This window comes from Saimiri boliviensis, chromosome 21, assembly GCF_048565385.1.
Source record: "Saimiri boliviensis isolate mSaiBol1 chromosome 21, mSaiBol1.pri, whole genome shotgun sequence".
Taxonomy (NCBI): Eukaryota; Metazoa; Chordata; class Mammalia; order Primates; family Cebidae; genus Saimiri; species Saimiri boliviensis.
Genome location: NC_133469.1, coordinates 24,261,733 through 24,285,454, shown reverse-complemented (window position 1 = coordinate 24,285,454; position 23,722 = coordinate 24,261,733). Strand labels below are relative to the sequence as shown.

Sequence of the window (23,722 nt, the reverse complement as noted above, 5' to 3'; positions counted from 1 at the left end):
CCTAAATTTCTATTTTAAGTCTTTACTTTGATTTATACATACATATACTATGATGACCAAACCCATAATGTGCTGTACTGTGGTTAACTACAAATGTTCTGTCTCCCTTGGTGGAGGCAGAGTCTGCCAGTCTTGCCACTGTTGGTGTCTACTAACAGCCTCCAGTGCTGGGAGACCCAGTGGTCAAGTTCGGGGCTAGAGACGAACTCATGAGTATCAGCAACCCAGGTGGCTCCCAAGTTTCCCGTGGTCATGGGAGACCCCCGTTCCACCCCCCTCACCCTCTGGGACTCAGTGAGGGCCCATACTGACCTTGCTGACATCGGCTGTTGTCCATTGCAGAGAGGGTATTCCACCTGGGGATGGCCGCAGCCACGGACCATCTGCTACTTTCACTGACTGAAGGTCTCTGCTGAGGGCTGCCCCACCGACATGCTTCTGTCGAACTTGCCTTGGGCAGGGGAGGGGAGACTATGGGCCCAGGAGTGGCCACTGCTGTGGCACAAAGGTTCTTGTCTAACATGACTGTCCTAGGGACCTGGTACACTGAGAGTGGGGTGCCCGGAACACCACTATTATTCACCAGGTAGCCCCCAAACTCTTGGCACAGGGTGCTGCTGGGTGCCTTGAAGGGGTACATACCTGCATTATCTGCCTCAGATCCTGTGAGGCTGCCTCTGGTGTGGTCATGGGAAGCCGGGCTCCAGAGGGGTCTGGGGGTGCTGCCTCTGAATTCTGTATTGTGCTGGCTCAGCTTGGAAAAGCTATGGAAGCCATGGATGTGACCGCTGACCCCATCGACACTGTATCCACTAAGCTGTGCAAGATTTTGCCTGGCTGTGTGTCTTCTCATGAGGAATGAGGCCCCAGAGCCCTGGGAGAAGCGGACACTCCTAAGAGAGAGAAAGATGGGAAGGGGCAGGGGTGAGAGGAGGTCAGGACTGACCCAGGGAGGCAAGCAGGAAAGTTCACAGCCCCAGGCAGTGAGTGAGATGATGTGGAGAAAACACAGGACGAGGAATTGGGCAGACCTGAGGTTTGTCTAGTTTGGGAGTTCACTACCTTGTGGCCTTAAGCAAGGCATTTTCCTTTTCTGAATGCCAGTTTCTCTATCTGCAAAATGGTGATTAAAAGCTCACTTTGCAGGTTGTTTAGAAATCAGACTCTAGTATATCTAGTACATCTAGAGTCTTATTCAATCAAGGCAAGACCTTATTTGTCTCACCCCATGGCTGTGATTAGCAGGGGGCTCAGTTTCACCCCCACAAAACAGATAGCAGCACACCAGGTACACTGACTACTAGTTCCCTGCTGTATCACAGAATGTGCGTATCTGAATGCCCAGGCTGAGAGAGGGTGGCAGGAAGCAGCAAGAAAGTCATCTCATCTCTGAGTCTCAATGTTCCCCTGTGAAGTAAACCAGCTCATGGGTGTTAATGTGGTAAATTATGAGGAACTACTCAAAGGTAAGCAACAGATTCATTTTCTACCAGATATTACGGGAGGTTAGAGAGGCAATTAGAGGGGAAAGTATCTATCCCCCCAAAATCTAAACATCTACAGAAAAATGCTTTCCTGTTTAGCAACTGTATCTGGGATAGAAAAAGTTTTGAAGCTGGGCACGGTGGCTCACACCTATAATCGCAGCACTTTAGGAGGCCCTGACAGGCAGATTGCTTGAGCTCAAGAGCTCAAGACCAGCCTGGACAACATGGTGAAAACTTGTCTCTACCAAAAAAAAAACAAACAAAAAAAAAGAAAAAAAAATATATATATATAAAGGTTTTGTGTATACACACACACACACACACACACTATATTTTTTTTTTGGTATACACACACACACACACACACACACACACACACACACACACACAAATACAGAAGTTAGCTGGGCATGGTGGTGTGCACCTGCAGTCTGTTTCTTGGGAGGCTCAGGTGGAAGGATGGCTTGAGCCCAGGAGATCAAGGCTGCAGTGAGCTGAGATCATGCTATTGCACTCCAGCTTGGGTGACAGAGCCAGACACTACCTCAGAAAACAAGAAAAAAGTTTTGAATTAAAATGTAGGCTTTGGGAGATACAGCAAGCAGTAAAAAAGAGAGGCTCAGTGAATGAGGAGGGTGCTGTGCTGGGTTCCAGTGCTGCCACTGATAAGCTCTGTATGCCTCCTCGATGGCCCCAGACACGACCCAGGGTCACACTGATTTCGAAGGGTCCACCCGGCTCTGCAGCTCTACAGCCTTTGGCTTTAGAAGAGTGGTTTTGAAAATGGGTTCTATGTTCTGTGTGGGTGCTCTGGGAAACTGGAGGATATAGTTCTGAGCAAGTAGGGATCTAGGTCTTCTTCCCTATCTTTTATATTATGATTCCTCCTAGGACTTCATGTGTGGAAAAAAGTAAGACTGGATCCTTATAGCAGTGGTTCTCAGTCTCTTCAAGGCCACAGGCATCTTTAAGAAGCTGAGGGAAAGTTCTCGGGGTGTCTCCCCAGAATGAGGCATGTCTCACATGCACATTTGCACTCTGTTTCTGTGGGTCACAGCCCTCTGAGGCCAATTTATGGAACTGCCTCAACAGTCCATGGGGAGCTAATCCTTGGGGATGTGGCCACAGCTGGCCCAGAAGCTTAAAAAAATAAAGGGAAGCAGGCACGCAGGCCAGGTACCTCCTCTGCCGTCATGGGCCACTGAGCTTCACAGCCTTCCTCCTGGGCCTCTGCATTCTTTCTCCTTTCTATTCCTCTCCACACACAACACCAGGCCAACAGCGTGGGCCTGCGTAACTGAACACGTATCTCCAGAGCATGCTGTGCTTCGCCAGCAGACAGGAGAGTGGAGGAAGACGTGGGCTCCTTTTGTCCACATTTGTCTTTGGTGCCTTGTCTCTGCTCTTTCGGAGTTTCCGGCTCTCTGGTGGATGTCCTACCTGGGTTTGCTCCTGTGATGTTTGCTCATGCCCCACTTTCCATCTGGGCCAGGCACAGTGGACACAGATGCCATCTGCCCTACAGGGTGGGTGTCACAGCAATGGAGGTGTCTTGCACACACACCACCACAATCAGGCAGGATGAACACGTGGCTGCAGATAGATGTGGATGAGCCCTCCCTGATCGTGGTTGAAAAGGAAAAGCCTTCTGCAAAGCCTTCCATCTCAGTGAGCCTGGAAGGATCAGCAGCAGCTGGCCAGACAAAAGGTGAGAGAAGGGAAAAGCTGTTCCACTTGGAAGGAGCAAGATGCAGACCACAGCCTGGCAGTTCAAGGGGCTGCAAGTTGCTCAGGCTGAGAGGTGGCAGTGGAGAGGCCAGGCCAGCAATGAAGGGATCAGGAGCTTTGGAAGGATGTCAAGGTAGGGATGGAATGGGGGAAAGCACCTCAGGCATCCTGTGGTAATCTCATGCATATTCAGAATAAACCCATCATCCAAATCTATTTCTCCTGACTCTGTTGTCTTGGGAATGGCACCAGTCTCTCAACCCCGAAACCTGGGAGTTACTCACACATGATTTCTCACTCACTCACCAGTCAGCCCTAATGAGCCCACCCATTTCCTCCTGATCCTTCTGGACCACAAAAGGGCTCATAACAAGTCTCCCTCTCACCTTCCCAGGGCCTCTCCAGGCTTCTTTATCCTGCTATTTACTTCCTAACCTCCCAGCTTAAACATCTTCACCACTGTCACAGAGCCTTTAGGATAAAGCCCGAGCTCCCAACTTTATTCCATCCCTTCTCTCCAGTCTTTTCTCCCTAGTTCCCCTTCCCACCGAGAATCCACTCACACCAGATGTCACTGTCCCCAGCGTGCTCCTCTCAGTGACACTTCTGGGCTTTGTCTTGTTGTCAGCTGTCCCTGGATAGCTTCTGAAGTCCCTCTGGAAAGTTCCTACTCCATTTATCCTTCAAACTCAGCTCAAAAGGCACATCTTCTAAAGCATCTCTTACATTCTCTACCACCAAGCAGAACCGATCACCTGCATAACCGTTCTTGGAGCAGGCAGCAAGCTGCTATCCGCATCACAGTCTATGTTACTCTTATCTCCTCCACCGGACTGTGATTTTCCTGAGGAAGGAAGCCCTGTCTTGCTCATCTTTCTTTCCTCAGCACCCAGGTTAGTGCTTGTCACATAGGAAGTAATGAACAAATGTTTGTTGGAGGAACAAGCAAATAAATACAAAACTACATAAAGAAAAGTTGGGTGCTTCCTTAGCTTGGCCTGAACCCTTTGAGGCAGCAGATCCAAACTCTTTCTCCTTAAAACCCACTTTCTTCTGTCCCAACATCCACCTGCCCCAGGTCCTTTGCTCCAGCTCAGATACTGCTCACCCCTGAGCATGTCCCACATGATCTAAACTCCATCCCTGGGCTTGCATGGCTCACTTCGCCCTGGAATGCCTCTCTAATGCATGAAAATGTTATACCAAGTCCAAAAGAAGGCTTTCCATCTACAAAAGAATTACTGGTCCTTAACTCCCCTCCCATTTGAAGCACATGTTCCTCTGTGCCCGCACAGCACCTGGGCTCCCATCAGGACCTGAACTCCCGCTGTCTTGTATGAGTTCTCAGGGTGTGAGCCTCCCCAGTCCCACCAGACCCTGTGCTCTTCTTCCCCATTCCCACAGCACGTGGGCCCCTATCAGAACATGGACCTTGCTCTGCCTTGTGTTGGTTCCTGGGTCTGTGTCTCTCTACTCCTAGCTGACCGTGTCCTCCAAGACAGCAAAGGGCCACATTCTGTGCCCTGGAATTGTGCCTAGCTTATGGTAGATGACACTGATACATTCTGAGTAGGACTAATCATCGCTTCAGACATCAGGTAAAAGGTAATCAAGGGAAGCCAACATGCCCAATTACCTACTCAAAGAATAGGAGCACCATGCAAACACCCAGGGCTCTGGACACCCTCCTCAATCCCTGCTGCAATGTGCTCCCCTTGGGCAAGAATCAGGAGGAGAATTGTGTGGACTCAGAGGTCCTGGGGACCCCATTACTGCTATGCACACTCGCACGAGGCCAACATTACTATGATGTCCTGCGTTGCTTTTGTTGGATGGATACCTGGGAGCAGTGGATTTGAAGAGAGGCTTTTCTTCCAGCACTGCAGGCTGACAGAAACCTCATGAAACAGGTAAGACCCTGTGTCAGGCATATGACATGTGATGCCACTTAACATTTTCCTCATAGGTCTGAGAGACATGTGTTATCCCTGCATAGCAGATGAGGAAAGCAGTAAATGGCCAAGTAGGTACAGGGGGACACTAAAGCACAAGTGTGCAGGGTGCTTCCTGAAGGCAGCAAACAGTTCTGGAGGAAACACACGCCAGCCAGCAGCTCAGTGCGCCTGTCCTCCCATCCTAGGCTTCCAGCTGGACAGAGATTGGCAGCGTGTGGGGCTGTCACACCACCTCCTGCACATTCTTTGGTGTCAATATCAACCCAGAGCTCCTCCCTGACTTTAAAAATGGTTTCCTAGTTTTTGCAGCTACTTCCTTTTGCACTTGGTCACTACATTTAAGTAAATAAAGGCCTTAAAAATCTAAATGATGGTGGCTGGCTGATGAGAACTTCGTAAAACATATACAAGTCTCAAGACCCAAATCGATCAAGCAAAAGAAAGGATATCAAAGACTGAAGAGCAACTTAATGAAATAAAGTGTGAAGACAAGATTCAAGAAAAAAGAATGAAAAGGAACAAACAAAGCCTCCAAGAAAGATGGGACTATGTGAAAAGACCAAATCTACATTTGACTGGCATACCTGAAAGTGACAGGGAGAATGGAACCAGGTTGGAAAACACGTTTCAGGATATTATCCAGGAGAACTTCCCCAACCTAGAAAATACAGAGAACACAACAAAGATAACTCCTTGAGAACAGCAACCCCAGGACATATAATCATCAGATTCACCAAGATTGAAATGGAAAAAAAAAAAAAAAAAAAAAAGTTAAGGGCAGCCAGAGAGAACAGTTGGGCTACCCACAAACGGAAGCCCATCAGACTAACAGCAGACATCTCTGCAGAAATCCTACAAGCCAGAAGAGAGTGAGGGCCAATACTCAACATTAAAAAAAAAAAAAAAAAAGAAGAATTTTCAACCCAGAATTTTACATCCAGCCAAACAAAGCTTCATAAGTGAAGGAGAAATAAAATCCTTTACAGACAAGCAGATGCTGAGAGATTCTGTCACCACCAGGCCGGCGTTACAAGAGCTCAAGGAAGCACTACATATGAAAAGGAAAACCCGGTACCAGCCACTGCAAAAACACACCAAAATATAAAGACTGATGATACTATGAAGAAACTGCATCAACTAATGTGGAAAATAACCAGCTAGCATCATAATGACAGGACCAAATTCACACATAACAATATTAACCTTAAATGTAATTGGGCTAAATGCCCCAATTAAGAGACAGATAGAAAAATTGGATAGAGTCAAGACCCTTCATTGTGCTGTATTCAGGAAACCCATCTCATGTGCAAAGACACATATAGGCTCAAAATAAAGTGATGGAGGAATACTTGCCAAGCAAATTGAAAGAAAAAAAAAAAAGCAGAGGTTGCAATCCGAGTCTCTGATAAAATAGACTTTAAACCAGCAAAGATCAAAAAAGACAAAAAAGGGCATTACATAATGGTAAAGGATCAATGCTACAAGAAGAGCTAACTATCCTAAATATATGTGCACCCAATACAGGAGCACCCAGATTCATAAAGCAACTTCTTAGAGATGTATGAAGAGACTTACACTCCCACACAATAATACTGGGAGACTTTAACACCCCACTGTCAACATTAGACAGATTAATGAGAACGAAAATTAACAAGGATATTCAGGACTTGAACTCAGCTCTGGACCAAGCATCCTAATAGACATCTACAGAACTCTCCACCCCAAATCAACAGAATATACATACTTCTCAGCAATTCTAATTTGAATACATCGATTCTAAAATTGACCACATAATTTGAAGTAAAACACTCCTCAGCAAATGCAAAAGAACAAAAATCAAACAAACAGTCTCTCAGACCACAGTGCAATCAAATTAGAACTCAGGATTAAGAAACTCACTGAAAACTGCACAACTACATGGACACTGAACAACCTGCTTGGGAATGACTACTGGATAAATAATGAAATGAAAGCAGAAATAAATATGTTCTTTGAAACCAATGTGAACAAAGATACAATACACCAGGACCTCTGGGATGCAGCTAAAACAGAGGGAAATTTATAGCACTAAATGCCCACAGGAGAAAGCATGAAAAATCTAAAATCAATACCCTAACATCACAATTAAAAAAACTGGAAAAGCAGGAGCAAACAAATTCAAAAGCTACCAGAAGACAAGAAATAACTAAGATTAGAGTAGAACTGAAAGAGATAGAGACATAAAAAACCCTTCAAAAAATCAATGAATCTAGGAGCTGGCTTTCTGAAAAGATCAACAAAAGAGCTAGACTGCTAGCCAGACTAATAAAGAAGAAAAGAGAGAAGAATCTAATAGACACAATAAACAATGATAAAAAGGTTATCACCACTGATCCCACAGAAATACAGACTACCATCAGAGATTACTATAAACACCTCTACACAAATAAACTAGAAAATCTAGAAGAAATGGATAAATTCCTGGACAGATACACCTCCCAAGACTAAACCAGAAAGAAGTAGAATCCCTGAATAGACCAATCATAAGTTCTGAAATTGAGGCAGTAGTTAATAGCCTACCAACCAAGAAATGCCCAGGACCAGACAGATTCATAGCGGAATTCTACCAGAGGTACAAAGAGGAGCTAGTACAATTTCTTCTGAAAATATTCCAAAAACAGAAAAAGAGGAACTCCTCCCTAACTCGTTTTATGAGGCCAGCATCATCCTGATACCAAAACCTGGCAGAGACACAACAAAAAAAGAAAATTTCAGGCCAATATCCCTGATGAATATCGATGTGAATATCTTCAATAAAATACTGGCAAACTGAATCCAGCAGCACATCAAAAAGCTTATCCACCATAATCAAGTCAGCTTCATCCATGGGATGCAAGGCTGGTTCAACATGCACAAATCAATAATCGTAATCCAACACATAAACAGAACCAATGACAAAACCCACATGATTATCTCAGTAGATGTAGAAAAGGCCTTCAATAAAATTCAACACCATTTCATGCTAAAAAATCTCCATAAACTGGGTACTGATGGAATGTATCTCAAAATAGTAAGAGCTACTTAGGACAAACCCACAGCTAATATCATACCGAACAGGCAAAAGCTAGAAGCATTCCTTTTGAAAACTGGCACAAGACCAGAATGCACTCTCTCACCACTCCTATTCAATATGGTATTGGAAGTTCTGGCCAGGGCAATCAGGCAAAAGAAATAAATGAAGCGTATTCAAATAGGAAGACAGGAAGTCAAATAGTCTCTCTTTGGAGATAACATGGTTGTATATTTAGAAAACCCCATCGTCTCAGCCCCAAAACTCCTTAAGCTGATAAGCAACTTCAGCAAAGTCTCAGGATACAAAATCAATGTGCAAAAATCACAAGCATTCCTATATACCAATAACAGAGAGCCAAATCATGAGCGAACTCCCATTCACAATTGCTACAAAGAATAAAATACCTAGGAATACAACTTACAAGGAATGTGAAGGACCTCTTCAAGGGGAACTACAAACCACTGCTCAAAGAAATAAGAGAAGACACAAAGAGTTAAACATTCCATGCTGATGGATGGGAAGAATCAGTATTGTGAAAATGACCATACTGCCCAAAGTAATTTACAGATTTAATGCTATTCTCATCAAGCTAACATTGACTTTCTTCATATAATTAGAAAAACTACTTAAAATGTCATATGGAACCAAGAAAGGGCCCATATAGCCATGACAATCTTAAGCAAAAAGAACAAAGCAGGAGGCATTATGCTACCTGACTTCAAGCTACACTACAAGGCTACAGTAATCAAAACAGCATGGTACTGGTACCAAAACAGATATACAGACCAATGGAACAGAACAGGGGCCTCAGAAATAATGCCACACATCTACAACCATCTAATCTTTGACAACCCTGACAAAAACAAGCAACAGGGAGAGGATTCCCTATTTAATAAATGGTGTTGGGAAAACTAGCTAGCCATATGCAGAAAACTAAAACTGGGCCGGGCGTGGTGGCTCAAGCCTGTAATCCCAGCACTTTGGGAGGCCGAGGCGGGTGGATCACGAGGTCGAGAGATCGAGACCATCCTGGTCAACATGGTGAAACCTCGTCTCTACTAAAAATACAAAAAAACTAGGTGGGCGTGGTGGCACGTGCCTGTAATCCCAGCTACTCAGGAGGCTGAGGCAGGAGAATTGCCTGAGCCCAGGAGGCGGAGGTTGCGGTAAGCCGAGATCGTGCCATTGCACTCCAGCCTGGGTAACAAGAGCGAAACTCTGTCTCAAAAAAAAAAATAAAATAAAATAAAATAAAATAAAACTGGGCCAGGCGCGGTGGCTCACACCTGTAATCCCAACACTTTGGGAGGCCAAGGTGGGTGGATCACGAGGTCAAGAGATCGAGACCATCCTGGTCAACATGGTGAAACCCCGTCTCTACTAAAAATACTAAAAATTAGCTGGGCATGGTGGTGCATGCCTGTAATCCCAGCTACTCAGGAGGCTGAGGCAGGAGAATTGCCTGAACCCAGGAGGCGGAGGTTGCGGTAAGCCGAGATCGCGCCATTGCACTCCAGCCTGGGTAACAAGAGCGAAACTCCGTCTCAAAAAAAAAAAAAAAAAAAAAAAAGAGCCGGGCCGGGCACGGTGGCTCAAGCCTGTAATCCCAGCACTTTGGGAGGCCAAGGCGGGTGGATCACGAGGTCAAGAGATCGAGACCATCCTGGTCAACATGGTGAAACCCTGTCTCTACTAAAAATACAAAAAATTAGCTGGGCATGGTGGTGCGTGCCTGTAATCCCAGCTACTCAGGAGGCTGAGGCAGGAGAATTGCCTGAACCCAGGAGGCGGAGGTTGCGGTGAGCCGAGATCGCGCCATTGCACTCCAGCCTGGGTAACAAGAATGAAACTCCGTCTCAAAAAAAAAAAAAAAGAGCCAGGCGCGGTGGCTCAAGCCTGTAATCCCAGCACTTTGGGAGGCCGAGGCGGGTGGATCACGAGGTCGAGAGTTCGAGACCATCCTGGTCGACATGGTGAAACCCCGTCTCTACTAAAAATACAAAAAATTAGCTGGGCATGGTGGCTCGTGCCTGTAATCCCAGCTACCCGGGAGGCTGAGGCAGGAGAATTGCCTGAACCCAGGAGGCGGAGGTTGCGGTGAGCCGAGATCGCGCCATTGCACTCCAGCCTAGGTAACAAGAGCGAAACTCTGTCTCAAAAAAAAAAAAAAAAAAGAAAGAAAGAAAACTAAAACTGGACCCCTTTCTTACATTGTATACAAAAATTAACTCGAGACGGATTAAAGACTTAAACCTAAAACCTAAAACCATAAAAACCCTAGAAGAAAATCTAGGCAATACCATTCAGGACATAGGCATGGGCAAAGTCTTCATGACTAAAACACCAAAAGCAATGGCAATAAAAGCCAAAATTGATAAATGGGATATAACTAAACTAAAGAGCTTCTGCACAGCAAAAGAAACTCTCATCAGAGTGAACAGGCAACCTATAGAATGGGAGAAAATTTTTGCTATCTATCCATCTGACAAAGGGCTAATATCCAGACTCTACAAGGAACTTAAACAAACTTACAACAAAAAAGAAACAACCCCATCACAAAGTGGGTGAACGATATGAACAGACACTTCTCAAAAGAAGACATTTACTCAGCCAACAAACATGAAAAAAAGCTCATCATCACTGGTCATTAGAGAAATGCAAATCAAAACCAACATGGTTTTGATACTTCTCATGCCAGTTAGAATGACGATCATTAAAAAGTCAGAAAACAACAGATGCTAGATAGGATGTGGAAAAATAGGAATGCTTTTACACTGCTGGTGAAAGTGTAAATTAGTCCAACCATTATGGAAGACAGTGTGGCGATTCCTCAAGGATCTAGAACCAGAAATATCCTTTGACCCAGCAATTCCATCACTGAGTATATACCCAAAGGATTGCAAATCATTCTACTATAAAAACACATGCACACGTAGGTTTACTGCAGCACTATTCACAATAGCAAAGACTTGGAACCAACCCAAATGCCCATGAATGATAGACTGGATAAAGAAAATGTGGCACATATACACCATGGAATACTATGCAGCCATAAAAAAGGATGAGTTCATGTCCTCTGCAGTGACATGGATGAAGTTGGAAACCGTCATTCTCAACAAAGTAACACTGGAACAGAAAAAGAAACACTGTATGTTCTCACTCATAAGTGGGAGTTGAGCAATGAGAACACATGGACACAGGGAGAAAACATCACCCACTGGGGCCTGTTGAAGGGTGGGGGGCTAGAGGAGGGATACCATTAGAAGAAATACATAATGTAGATGATGGGTTGATGGGTGCAGCAAAGCACCATGGCACATGTATACCTATATAACGAACCTGCACATTCTGTACATGTATCCCAGAACTTAAAATATAATAAAAATAAATAAATTAATTAATTAAAATAAGTTACATTATGGAGTAGAAAAAATCTAAATAATGCCCCCAAAATAAGTAGAAAAGAAAAAAACAAACCCCAAATTAGAAGGAAATAAATAATACAGTTCAGAGCAGAAATAAATAAAATATCAATGAAACAAACACTTTGGTTTTTGAAAAGATAATAGATTAACAAAAAAATGAGTGAAGACTTAAATAAAATCAGAGACAAAAAGGAGACATTACAACTGATAAGACAAAAATTCAAAGGACCATCAGAGATTATTATGAGCAACAATAGCCAAAAATTTGAAAATCTAGAAGATATGGATAATTCCTACACAAATACAACCTAGCAAGGTTGAATCATGAAGCAATAGAAAACCTGAACAGACCAACAAGTCATGAGATAGAAGGAGTAATAAAGAAACTCCCATCAAAGAAAAACCCAAGACATGATGGCTTCTTCAGACGTCTAACAAACATCTGAAGAACTAACACCAATTCTTCTCAAACTATTCCAAAATATTGAGGAGGATGGAATACGTTTAAACTCATCCTATAAAGCACTACCTTGATACCAAAAACAGACAAAGATACAACAAAAAAGGAAACATCCCTGATGTTTATAGCAATATATTATGAAGATAATTCATCATGATCAAGTGAGATTCATCTCCGGGATACAAGGAGGGTTTAACATTTACAAAGGAATAAACATGATACACCACATTAATAGATTCAAAAACAAAAAGCATAAGCTCATTTCAAAATATGACAAAAAGTTACCTGATAAAATGCTACAAACTTGCACAATAAAAACTCTCAACAAACTAAGTAGAGAAGGAACATACCTCAAAACAATAAAGGCTGTATATGTAAAACCCACAGCTACCATCACACTGAACAGGGAAAAATTAAGAGCCTTTCTGCTAAAATCCAGAACAAGAATGTCCACTTTCACACTGTTATTCAACATGGTACTAGAAGTCCAGCAGAGCAATGAGAAAGGAGAAAGAAAGAGCATCCAAATTGAAAAGGAAGAAGTAAAATTGTTCATGTTTGCAGAAAATATAATCTTATATTTAGGAAAACTTAAAAGACCATGCCAAAAGGCTGTTGGAACTCATAAATGAATTCAGCAAAGTTGATACAAAATCAATATGTAAAAATCAGTAGTATTTCTATATGCTATCAATAGCAAACCGTATAAAAAACAAATTAAGAAAGCAATCCTGGCCGGGCACGGTGGCTCAAGCCTGTAATCCCAGCAATTTGGGAGGCCGAGGCGGGTGGATCACGAGGTCAAGAGATCGAGACCATCCTGGTCAACATGGTGAAACCCCGTCTCTACTAAAAATACAAAACATTAGCTGGGCATGGTGACGTGTGCCTGTAATCCCAGCTACTCAGGAGGCTGAGGCAGGAGAATTGCCTGAACCCAGGAGGCGGAGGTTGCGGTGAGCCGAGATCGTGCCATTGCACTCCAGCCTGGGTAACAAGAGCGAAACTCCGTCTCAAAAAAAAAAAAAAAGAAAAAAAGAAAGCAATCCCATTTACAGTAGCTAAAAAAAAAAAAATACTTAGAAATAACCTTAAAGTGAAAGATCTCAACAATGAAACTATAAAATATTTGTTAAAGAAATTAAAAAGGACGGGAAAATGGAATATCCCACGTTCATGACTGCAAACATCTATATTGTTAAAATGTCTATACTACCTAAAGAAATCTGCAGAGTCAATGGCTATCAAAATATCATTCTGTATTCTCTAAAGAAATAGAAACAAAAATTCTATTTCTACGAAACCACACAAGAATCAGAACAGCCAAGGCAACCCTGAGCGAAAAGAACAAAACTGGAGGATTCAAAATGTACTACAAAGCTATAAACAAAACAGCATGGCACTGGCTTAAAAATGGACACACAGAGGCCGGGCGCGGTGGCTCAAGCCTGTAATCCCAGCACTTTGGGAGGCCGAGGTGGGCGGATCACGAGGTTAACAGGTCGAGACCATCCTGGCCAACATGGTGAAACCCCGTCTCTACTAAAAATACAAAAAAATTAGCTGGGCATGGTGGCGCGCACCTGTAGTCCCAGTTACTCGGGAGGCTGAGGCAGGAGAATTGCCTGAACCCAAGAGGCGGAGGTTGCAGTGAGCAGAGGTTGCGCCACTGCACTCCAGCCTAGTGCTTGGTGATGGAGTGAGACTCTGTCTCAAAAAAAATAAATAAATAAAAGAAATAAAATAAAATGGACACACAGAGCAATGGAACAGAATACAGATCCCAGAAATAAATACATGCATTTACAGTCAATTCATTTTCAACAAAGATGCCAAGAATATACATTGGGAAAAGAATAGTCTCTTCAATAAATGGTGCTAGGAAAAATAAATGCCCATACGAATGTCTGAATGAAACTAGAGCCCCATCTCTCACCCTATATAAAAATCAACTCAAAATTGATTAAACATGTAAATGGAAGACCTGAAACCATGAGACATCTATGAGAAAACACTTCAAAACATTGGTCTAGTTAAAACGTTCTTGCATAAGACCTTAAATGCATAGGTAATCAAAGCAAAAGCTGACAAATGGGATTATATCAAGCTAAAAAGCTTCTGTACAGAAAAGGAAAAAAATTAACAAAGTAAAGAGACAATCTACAGAATAGGAGAATGTATTTTCAAACTATTTATCCAATAAGAAATCTATAGCCAGAATATATACGGAACTCAAATAACTCAATGGACTAAAAAAAAAAAAAAAAAAAAAAAAAAAAAAAAAAAAATCAAATAAACAGATTACAAAATGGACAAAAGATCTGGACAGACATTCTGCAAAGAAGACATACAAATGGCAAACAGGTAAGTGAAAATATTATCAACATCACTAATCATTAGGAAAATGCAAATCGAAACTACAATGAGATATCATTTCCCCTAGTTAAAATGGCTATTATCAAAAAGATAGTAAGAAATGCAGGCAAAAGCATGGAGAAATGGGAACGCTCTATATACTCTTCGTGGGAATGTAAATTAGCAGAGCCACTATGCAAAACAGTATGGAGGTTCCTCAAAATACTAAAACAAGAATGACCATATGATCCAGCAATCTCACTGCTGGGTATCTGTCCAACATTTGTATTATCTTGAAGTTCACATCTGTGTCTTCTGATTAGAACTGATTAAATTCTGCTGGCTCTCCATAAGCTGAGAAATTGTGAATTACATCCTGACTGTTGTGCATGTTGTGTTGTGTGTAGACTGTGGGTTGCCATAATCCTTGGGAGAATGTTGATGTTTCAGTTTCTGCAGGAAATCAACCTGTTTAGGTTGAGACTGCAAGTTCTGTCTCTCCTGTGTGGTAGTTTCAAGCTGCGCTCAGTTCATAGAGCTCTTTTACACTGGTTTGGGTCTGTCCACACACGTGTAGCTCAAGGTGAACATAAGATTTCGTGCTCAGAATTAGCAGATCCCGTCTCCAGCTCACTCTGCTCTGGAATCCTTTCCAGCTCCATTGGGCTCCTTTCTGGTTCCTCTACCTAGAAAGATGGGGTTTCCAGGAAAGTTTTAACCACTGGCCCCACTGTGCTGCTTTGTGTGGGCTCACCCTGGAGGCAAATTCATGGAAGACAGAAAATTGACCTCTGCGTATTTGCTGCTCCAAGTTTTTCTCTGGTCCACACCCTGCCACCTTTCATTTACATCCAGAGTCTTTGGGTAATTGTACTTTGGTTGTGTCCAGTTAATGTATTTATTTTTAAAGTCTCTGCAGGCTAGCTCCAAAATCTGGATCTATTCTGGTCTGTTTCTATGTACTGAGTTCTCTAAACTGTGGGTCAACTTTTAACATTTGCTCATACTGCTAGCAGTTTTTCATCATACACTGAGTATCTGGGATCTGTTCCAGGAAAGGCCATGGAAATTGGATCTCAGTTCTTTCAGGAGTCAAATCTCTTCCAGTTCCTGCCAGAGTTTTGAATGCTCGTCAGTGCCTTCAAACAGTTGTGTTCTAACATCCCAGTTTCTAAGTCTTCAGTAGCTTTAGTATGATACAAGCTACCCCATGACCACCAGAAACAGTATCGTCTTTCTGGACTTAAGAAAGCCTCCTTCCTATTTTCCATCTCCCCTTGGAATTTGGCAAACAGTGTTTGAACTTTTCTGTAGAAACTACCATGAGATATTGCTCATTGCCCTCTCACTCCCTCATCCACACAAGCAAAACAAAAACAGAGGATGGCACAGCATGGCCAAGGGCCGATGTCAGTGCTGTTCCCAAGCTGTAGACAGTTCTTTCTCCTCCACTGTGCCATCCCACTACAGCTCACGACCATCAAAAACTGATCATCTGCTGATGTAGACTTACTGTGTGCCCTGGCTGTGTCCTCAGAGTATCTTTTTTTTTTTTTTTTTTTTTTTTTTGAGACGGAGTTTTGCTCTAACAGGCTGGAGTGCAATGGCGGGATCTCGGCTCACTGCAACCTCCGTCTCCTGGGTTCAGGCAATTCTCCTGCCTCAGCCTCCTGAGTAGCTGGGATTACAGGCACGCGCCACCATGCCCAGCTAATTTTTTGTATTTTTAGTAGAGACGGGGTTTCACCATGTTGACCAGGATGGTCTCGATCTCTCGACCTCGTGATCCACCAGCCTCGGCCTCCCAAAGTGCTGGGATTACAGGCGTGAGCCACCGCGCCTGGCCCTCAGAGTATCTTAACACAGAAATCCACAACATGACATCCGTAACATCCAGAACATCTTAACACAAAAATCCATAACACAAGGCAGGTATCCCCAAATGCTAGGAGAGAGAACATGAAAAACTGCTGTGGTGATACAGAGAAGAAACCAACTCCTGCTGGAAAGGCTAACAGGAATTTCACAGAGAAGGGAAGAATGCAGAGTGGACCCTCACTGCTCATGCAGGCAGAAGTATTTACATGTCTGCCTCCTTTTGCTTCAGCTGTGTCATGCATGGGAGTGTAGGTGGTGGTGGCTGTTAACATAACAAGCCTTGGCCGGGCACGGTGGCTCAAGCCTGTAATCCCAGCACTTTGGGAGGCCGAGGCAGGTGGATCACAAGGTCAAGAGATCGAGACCAACCTGGTCAACATGGTGAAACCCCGTCTCTACTAAAAACACAAAAAATTAGCTGGGCATGGTGGCGCGTGCCTATAATCCCAGCTACTCAGGAGGCTGAGGCAGGAGAATTGCCTGAACCCAGGGGGCGGAGGTTGCGGTGAGCCGAGATCGCGCCATTGCAGTCCAGCCTGGGTAACAAGAGCGAAACTCCATCTCAAAACAACAACAACAACAACAACATAACAAGCCTTCCACATAAAGTGTGGCCTGCAGACGAGCTGCACTGGCACCATCAGACTGTGTCAGCAAGACAGGACCACAGGACCCACCCCAGGTACAATGATGAAAACAAGCATCTCAGCAAGCTCCCCGGGTGTTCCACGTGCACGTGAAAGTGTGAAGGACACTAACAGGAAGCACTACATCTTTCACAAGAACGATGACTGTGAGACCTCAGCTCTCTCTGTCCAGGCATTCACACATGCAGCAGAGGGAAAGGGGCACAGGAAGAACCACAGGTAACATGGACTGGGCATCTGCCACCGTGCACTTCATGTGTGTTCTGTCAGCCTTTGAGTTAGTTGTTTCCATTCTGAAGATAAGGAAGTTGAAAGCCAAAGAGGTTAAATTAGTAGCCTAAGATTACAAGAAAAGTGGCAGAACCTGAATTTGGCCGATGCCAAGCCTGTGCCATGCTTTCCACTGTACTGCCTATCCCTGGTCTGGGACTCAGGAAAGGCAGGTACTGCTGTGGTTCTGCCACTAACTAGTTCAGTGACCTTGGTTAATTCATTCTATCTTTCCAGAATGCAGATCTTCATGTATCAGTTGACAGAAATGGAACTGCTGAAAGTTCACAAATGAAGGAATCACGTTGCTTCAGGAAAACGGGTGGTGGAAGCAGCCTTCAGACTGAGTGTAGGAGCCCCTGTGTGACAGAAAAAGGATTAGGAAACCAGGGGAGAAGCAAAGTGTGGGGCAAAGAGCTCAGGACAGATGTGAGGACACCTGGGTTCTAGTCCTGCCTCTACCATTTGATAGCTGTGGGCCTCAAGTGCTTCACCTATAAAATGGAGAAAAATGATCTTTCTGGCTACCTGTCATATGTTTGAATGGTTCAAGTGAGATTATGTATGAAAATATTTTCACAGATGTCACGAAGTGATCTATTAACACAGCCACTCCTCTGCCTTCATTTTCACAGCATGATTTAGGTATTTCTTTTTTTTTTTTTTTGACACGGAGTTTCGCCCTTGTTACCCAGGCTGGAGTGCAATGGCGCGATCTCGGCTCACCGCAACCTCCGCCTCCTGGGCTCAGGCAATTCTCCTGCCTCAGCCTCCTGAGTAGCTGGGATTACAGGCACGTGCCACCATGCCCAGCTAATTTTTTTGCGCTTTTAGTAGAGACGGGGTTTCACCATGTTGACCAGGATGGTCTCGATCTCTCAACCTCGTGATCCACCCGCCTCGGCCTCCCAAAGTGCTGGGATTACAGGCTTGAGCCACCGCGCCCGGCTGATTTAGGTATTTCTAAACTAACTATCCAAGGAACGTGACTGTGATCTGCGTGCCGTGGCAGTAACGAAGCACCAGCTCTGGCCAAGCCCATCCCCTCTGCACATTTGCCTGCCCCAACACTGGGAATAATGTGATAAAACTGGTGCAGGCTCTGCCCCTGTGAGAGAGCCAGTGCTGTCAGAGAAGCAGAGGTCATGGCTCCAGAGCAGGGAGTCCCTGTGAAACCACGTGTGGTGATGGACATGCTGCCTATCTGTGCTAGTCACTTCGGTGGCTACTGAGCCCTTGATTTGTGGCTACTGCAACTGAGAAACTGAACTCGAAATTTCATTTAACTTTCAATAGCCACGACTGCAGCTACTATGGAGCAGCACAGCCTACAATTCAACTGAGCCGTGGATCTGGTCATCAATCTTAAGGTCATAGCTGTCCTCCTAAGGCCAACACATAAACCAACTTTGCAGTTCTGAAACTCTAGCCTCTAGTGCTTTTTCCCCCAGTCAAACAAAATTTTCATGGCATGATTTTTTATAATGGTAGGTTTCTTAGGAATCCAGTTATCACTTTGTAGCAACACAAATAAAACCAATAAAATGGGAAGGCTACATAAAAAATTATGCTTTGTTATCTATGTTACCTATGTTTGCTTACCTGGAAAGATATAATATTGTGTGTCCTTCTCTTTGAAATTTTAAAAAATCAGGGACTGAATAGAACAAGACCTTGTGGGGGTCGCTCCCCGCACTGGCTGCGGTGGTCCCCTGCCTTGCATGTCCTGCTCTCTGGCTGGCCTGCTGGTGCAAACAGAGACACCCCCAAGGTGAAGGGGTGGGCCAGGTGGGCGGCACACGGTGAGACACAGGGGGCTCAGACGTGGGTTCTCATTCTTGGAGGAGGTGCTGGTGGGAGCGGCTGATCTCAGCTGGAGAACGGGGGCCATGACTGGCTGTGGAAATGTTTCCTAGGGAGCCTGTGAATGAAACAGGAAGGAAGGGCGTCCTTGTCCTAAAGTGGGCTGCTAGAGGCAGAAACACATGAAGACAGAGGAGCTAATCCAGCACCAGCACTGTCCCTCTCACACGCCCGCCCCTCCATCCTCCCAGAGGCGGGCTGGGGCCTCCTGGCCATCCTGGTTGAGGAGCAGACGCTCTGCCTCTTTCCTGCCCTGGAGCAGCCTGGAGGCCTCATTGTGCCCTCGGTCATGACTGCTCCACTCCAAGAGTGTGACTCCCCACGGTTCAGGACTGTGGTCCCAGCCCCCAAGCAAGACAGCCTCTGCAGTGGTGAGTGCCACCTGCCTCCTCCACGGTGGCTCCTCTGTCATGGCCTCCCTCAAAGCTAAGGCTGGCTGGGTCAAGTGAGGCTTGCCAACTGAAGCCACATTCTTGGAGGCCCTGCACAAATGTATCTGGAGCTGTTCCCCAAGACTGAACCCCAGCTCTCCCACCTCTCCTTCCATGGCATCTCAGACTCTCCTGTGGTGTTGGCAAGGAAGAGAGGTAACATGGACAGGTGGTACTTTCCTGCACCCCAGGCTCAGCACACTGTTCCCCTGGCTTGCTTGCCAGGACCTGTCCATACTCCTCAACAGAACCTACAAAGCCCTTCACAGTCCGACCTGTTTCCTGCTTTCCTACACCCAGAACCAAGGTACATGGCAGCATCGGCCGTCCTGCACACACCGGCCTCTTTCAGGATTCTCTGTTTTGGCTTATGCTGCTCCTTCTGCATGGATTTCACTTCTACTCAAACTCACGTGCAGACTTTAAGACCCCGCTCAAGTATCATGTTCTCTCTGAAACTCCCTGGACCGGCTTTCTTCTGGGTGTCACAGCACTTGGCCCATGTTCCCATTATAAGCATGGTCCCATCATAGGCACTTCCTTGTCCAGCCCATGGGTTTTTGAGAACTGTGACTCATGTTGTTACCTCCACGGCCCAAGCATTTACCTAATGGAGGCCAAGTACATAGAGAGTTTTTAGTCTGTGTTTGCAGATTAAATAAAAACATACTTTCAGCAATCAAATATCTCAACAGCAAAAATTCTTGTTCAAAAGAAATGAAGGTCTACAGGTGTCATTTCAAATGACGTGATCACTAGTGGGGTCATGTTTGGGTGGTGTTGATGGTGGCTTTCTAAGGGTTCTTCAAGTCATGTCGGAGGGGGCAGAGTTCTCTTTCTGTCCCCCACTATCTGGCCTATTTCTGGCTGTGCCACCTCATGGCCTGAGGCAGGAGCCCCAGCTGGCTAATTCCCCTGGAGTGCCTGCTCCTCTCCAGCTGTTGCTGATGCTGGGCAGGACAAGTTCTGCCAGTGAGCAACAGAAACATCTGGGAAGGCTCTGGGAAGGATGGCTCCACTGACAGCTGTATGCACTCCAAGATGAGCTCCCATGCAGGTCTCCAGGTGAGTGGGATGTCCGCTAACAGAATCAATGGCCTTGTAACTCCAAAAGACCTGCAACATGAATGCTTTTCCAGTGGAGGAGAAAGGGTCTATGCTAGGGGGCTGAGCAGCCACAGCAGCAGGGCTGATCATAGCCGCGGCACAGGAGACACAGGAAGGGCACAGCAGGAAGCTCCGCTGAGCCTCTGTTCCTGCCATCTTGTTGGATCTGCTCCCTCTGACTTCAATGAAGCTATTCTTCAGGGTTCTTCTCTAGACCCTCCTTAGCCTCACCCTGACTCTGGATGCTGCAAGGTGATCCTGTCCTCCCACAGCCCCCAGGACCACCTAAGTGATGGAAACTCTCAAATCCGAACCTGCAGCTCAGGCCTCTCTGGGGCTCCCTGTCACAAGGCAGACACCCCACAAGCAGGTGTCCCCAATGTTCCAAGTGAACCCCTTGAATGCGTATATTCCCTCTCAGTGAGGCACATTAGTGTCACCGTCCACTCCACTCTCCAAGCCAGAGCCCTGGTGTCACTGTGACTCTTCCCTGTTTCTCACCAACCACATCCTCTCCTTACGGCACTGCTCACGGAAAGCACTTCCACACTGCCCTGCGTCCTTAAGACGACTCACAAAGCACTCTCTCTTCCTAAAACCATATTTCTATTTATTTCAACCAGTTTCTTAGCAACACTTCCTTGTGTTTCAAATGGAATTCTTGTAAAATACCAACCTTTCTCTCATCACCCCATACATTCAGCTCGAAACTCAGTGAGGGCAGATTCCATCTCTTTTGAAATGGTTTTGTTCTCAGAATCAAGCCTAGTGTGTGACACAACAAATGTGTGTTGATCAAACAAAGGATGTAGCATAGTAAGGAACTACTCCCCCGGTGACATTCACTGCTCCTCATCGCCCTCCCAATAAAGTCCAGGCTCCTCAGTCTAGCAAGAAAGTCCACTTTTCCACAACCCACTCACCTTGCCCTGTGACCCCATCCATCCCTCATGCCCCCAGTTGAATGTGTGGGCTGTGAGCATGAGGGTGAGTGACCCACCCTCACCTCCACAGCCCCGGTCCAGCACTCAGGCAGTAGAGTCCTATCCATGACCCAGAGTCCATTTACATGCAGACTTGGGGGAAGCTGCTTCTCACTCTAGAGCTCCCATCTCTCCACTTACGCATCAACACAGGGTAGTCATGAGGATGAAACACATGCATGCTGTAGGTACACAGAACGCCTTCTAGTCACTTCTGTATCCCCAGTGCCCAGAGCAGTGTCAACGCATGGTAGGGGCTCAATGCATAGAGCTGTCCCTCAGTACCCCCGGGGGACTGGTGCCAGGACCCCTGTGGATACCAAAAGCCATGCATGCTCAAGTCCCTAATACAAAATGGCTCAGTATTTGTATATAATCTGTTCCCATCTTCCTGAAGACTTTAAATCATCTCTAGATACTAACAACACCTAATACAATATAAATACTGTGTAAATGGGTATGACACTGTATTGCTTAGGGAGTAATGACAAGAAACCAGTCTGTATATGTTCAGTACTGATGCAACCATCCGTTTCTTTTTTTTTTTTTTTTTTTTTTTTAATATTTTCTATCTGAGATTGGCTGAACTCATGGATGTGGAACCCACCGATATGGAGTGTTGACTGTATTTGTTGAGTGAATGCAATTAAATGAACAAAAGAATTTTCTCTGGGATGAAAATCCAAATATGCCTGTTCTGATGGTCAAGTCAGAGAGGTTTTGTGAATAAGACGAAGATCTGTTAACAGTAGGGGTTAGGCTGAGCTGGGCCCTCATACAACACAAACCTGGAACTCGATTCTAACAGCACCAAGCCATGGCTATAAAACCAGCCAGCTCTCTCAAATGGCTGGCCCGTAGCTCCAGAAACATCCTTTCTTTTTTTTTTTTTTTTTTTTTTTGAGACGGAGTTTCGCTCTTGTTACCCAGGCTGGAGTGCAATGGCGCGATCTCGGCTCACCGCGACCTCCGCCTCCTGGGTTCAAGCGATTCTCCTGCCTCAGCCTCCCTAGTAGCTGGGACTACAGGCGTGCGCCACCATGCCCAGCTAATTTTTGTATTTTTAGTAGAGACGGGGTTTCACCATGTTGACCAGGATGGTCTCGATCTCTTGACCTCATGATCCACCCGCCTCGGCCTCCCAAAGTGCTGGGATTACAGACGTGAGCCACCGCGCCCGGCCTCAGAAACATCCTTTCAAAGCAGTTCTGGCAATAAACCTTGCCTGGAGAGTTTTTTTTTTTTTTTTTTTGAGACAGAGTTTTGCTTGTTACCCAGGCTGGAGGGCAATGGCGCGATCTTGGCTCACCACAACCTCCGCCTCCTGGGTTCAGGCAATTCTCCTGCCTCAGCCTCCTGAGTAGCTGGGATTACAGGCACGCACCATCATGCCCAGCTAATTTTTTGTATTTTTAGTAGAGACGGGGTTTCACCATGTTGACCAGGATGGTCTCGATCTCTTGACCTCGTGATCCACCCGCCTCGGCCTCCCAAAGTACTGGGATTATAGGTGTGAGCCGCCGCGCCTGGCACACCTGGAGAGTTTTTAAAACCAGACTGCTGTCTTTTGTTCCAGAGTTTCTGATTAAGCAAGTCTGGAGTAGGGCGTAAACTTACAAGAATTACTTACTTACAGGCCGGGCGCAGTGGCTCAAGCCTGTAATCCCAGTACTTTGGGAGGCCGAGGCGGGTGGATCACGAGGTCAAGAGATCAAGACCATCCTGGTCAACATGGTGAAACCCTGTCTCTACGAAAAATACAAAAAAAAAATTAGCTGGGCATGGTGGCACGTGCCTGTAATCCCAGCTACTCAGGAGGCTGAAGCAGGAGAATTGCCTGAACCCAGGAAGCGGAGGTTGCGGTGAGCCGAGATCGTGCCACTGCACTCCAGCCTGGGTAACAAGAGTGAAACTCCGTCTCAAAAAAAAAAAAAAAAGAATTACTTACTTACTTACATTCTTACAAGAATGTGTATGTCTCACAAGTTCCCAGGTGATGCTGATGGTAATGAACTAAGAATAGCTTTTACATTTCAAAGAACTCTAATGTTTTTAAAAATAGGGATATAAAATAGAGACTG

At 45.2% G+C, this 23,722-nt stretch overlaps 1 protein-coding gene across 1 annotated transcript in view; it reads right to left on the bottom strand.

Moving 5' to 3' along the window:
- Nucleotides 1–23,722, bottom strand: part of GAB4 (GRB2 associated binding protein family member 4) — a 39,747-nt gene that overhangs the window by 6,253 nt on the left and 9,772 nt on the right. The window contains 2 exon segments of the mRNA XM_003942705.4: nucleotides 643–893; nucleotides 18,974–19,178. Of these exon segments, the coding sequence (XP_003942754.1) occupies nucleotides 643–893; nucleotides 18,974–19,178 (456 nt within the window).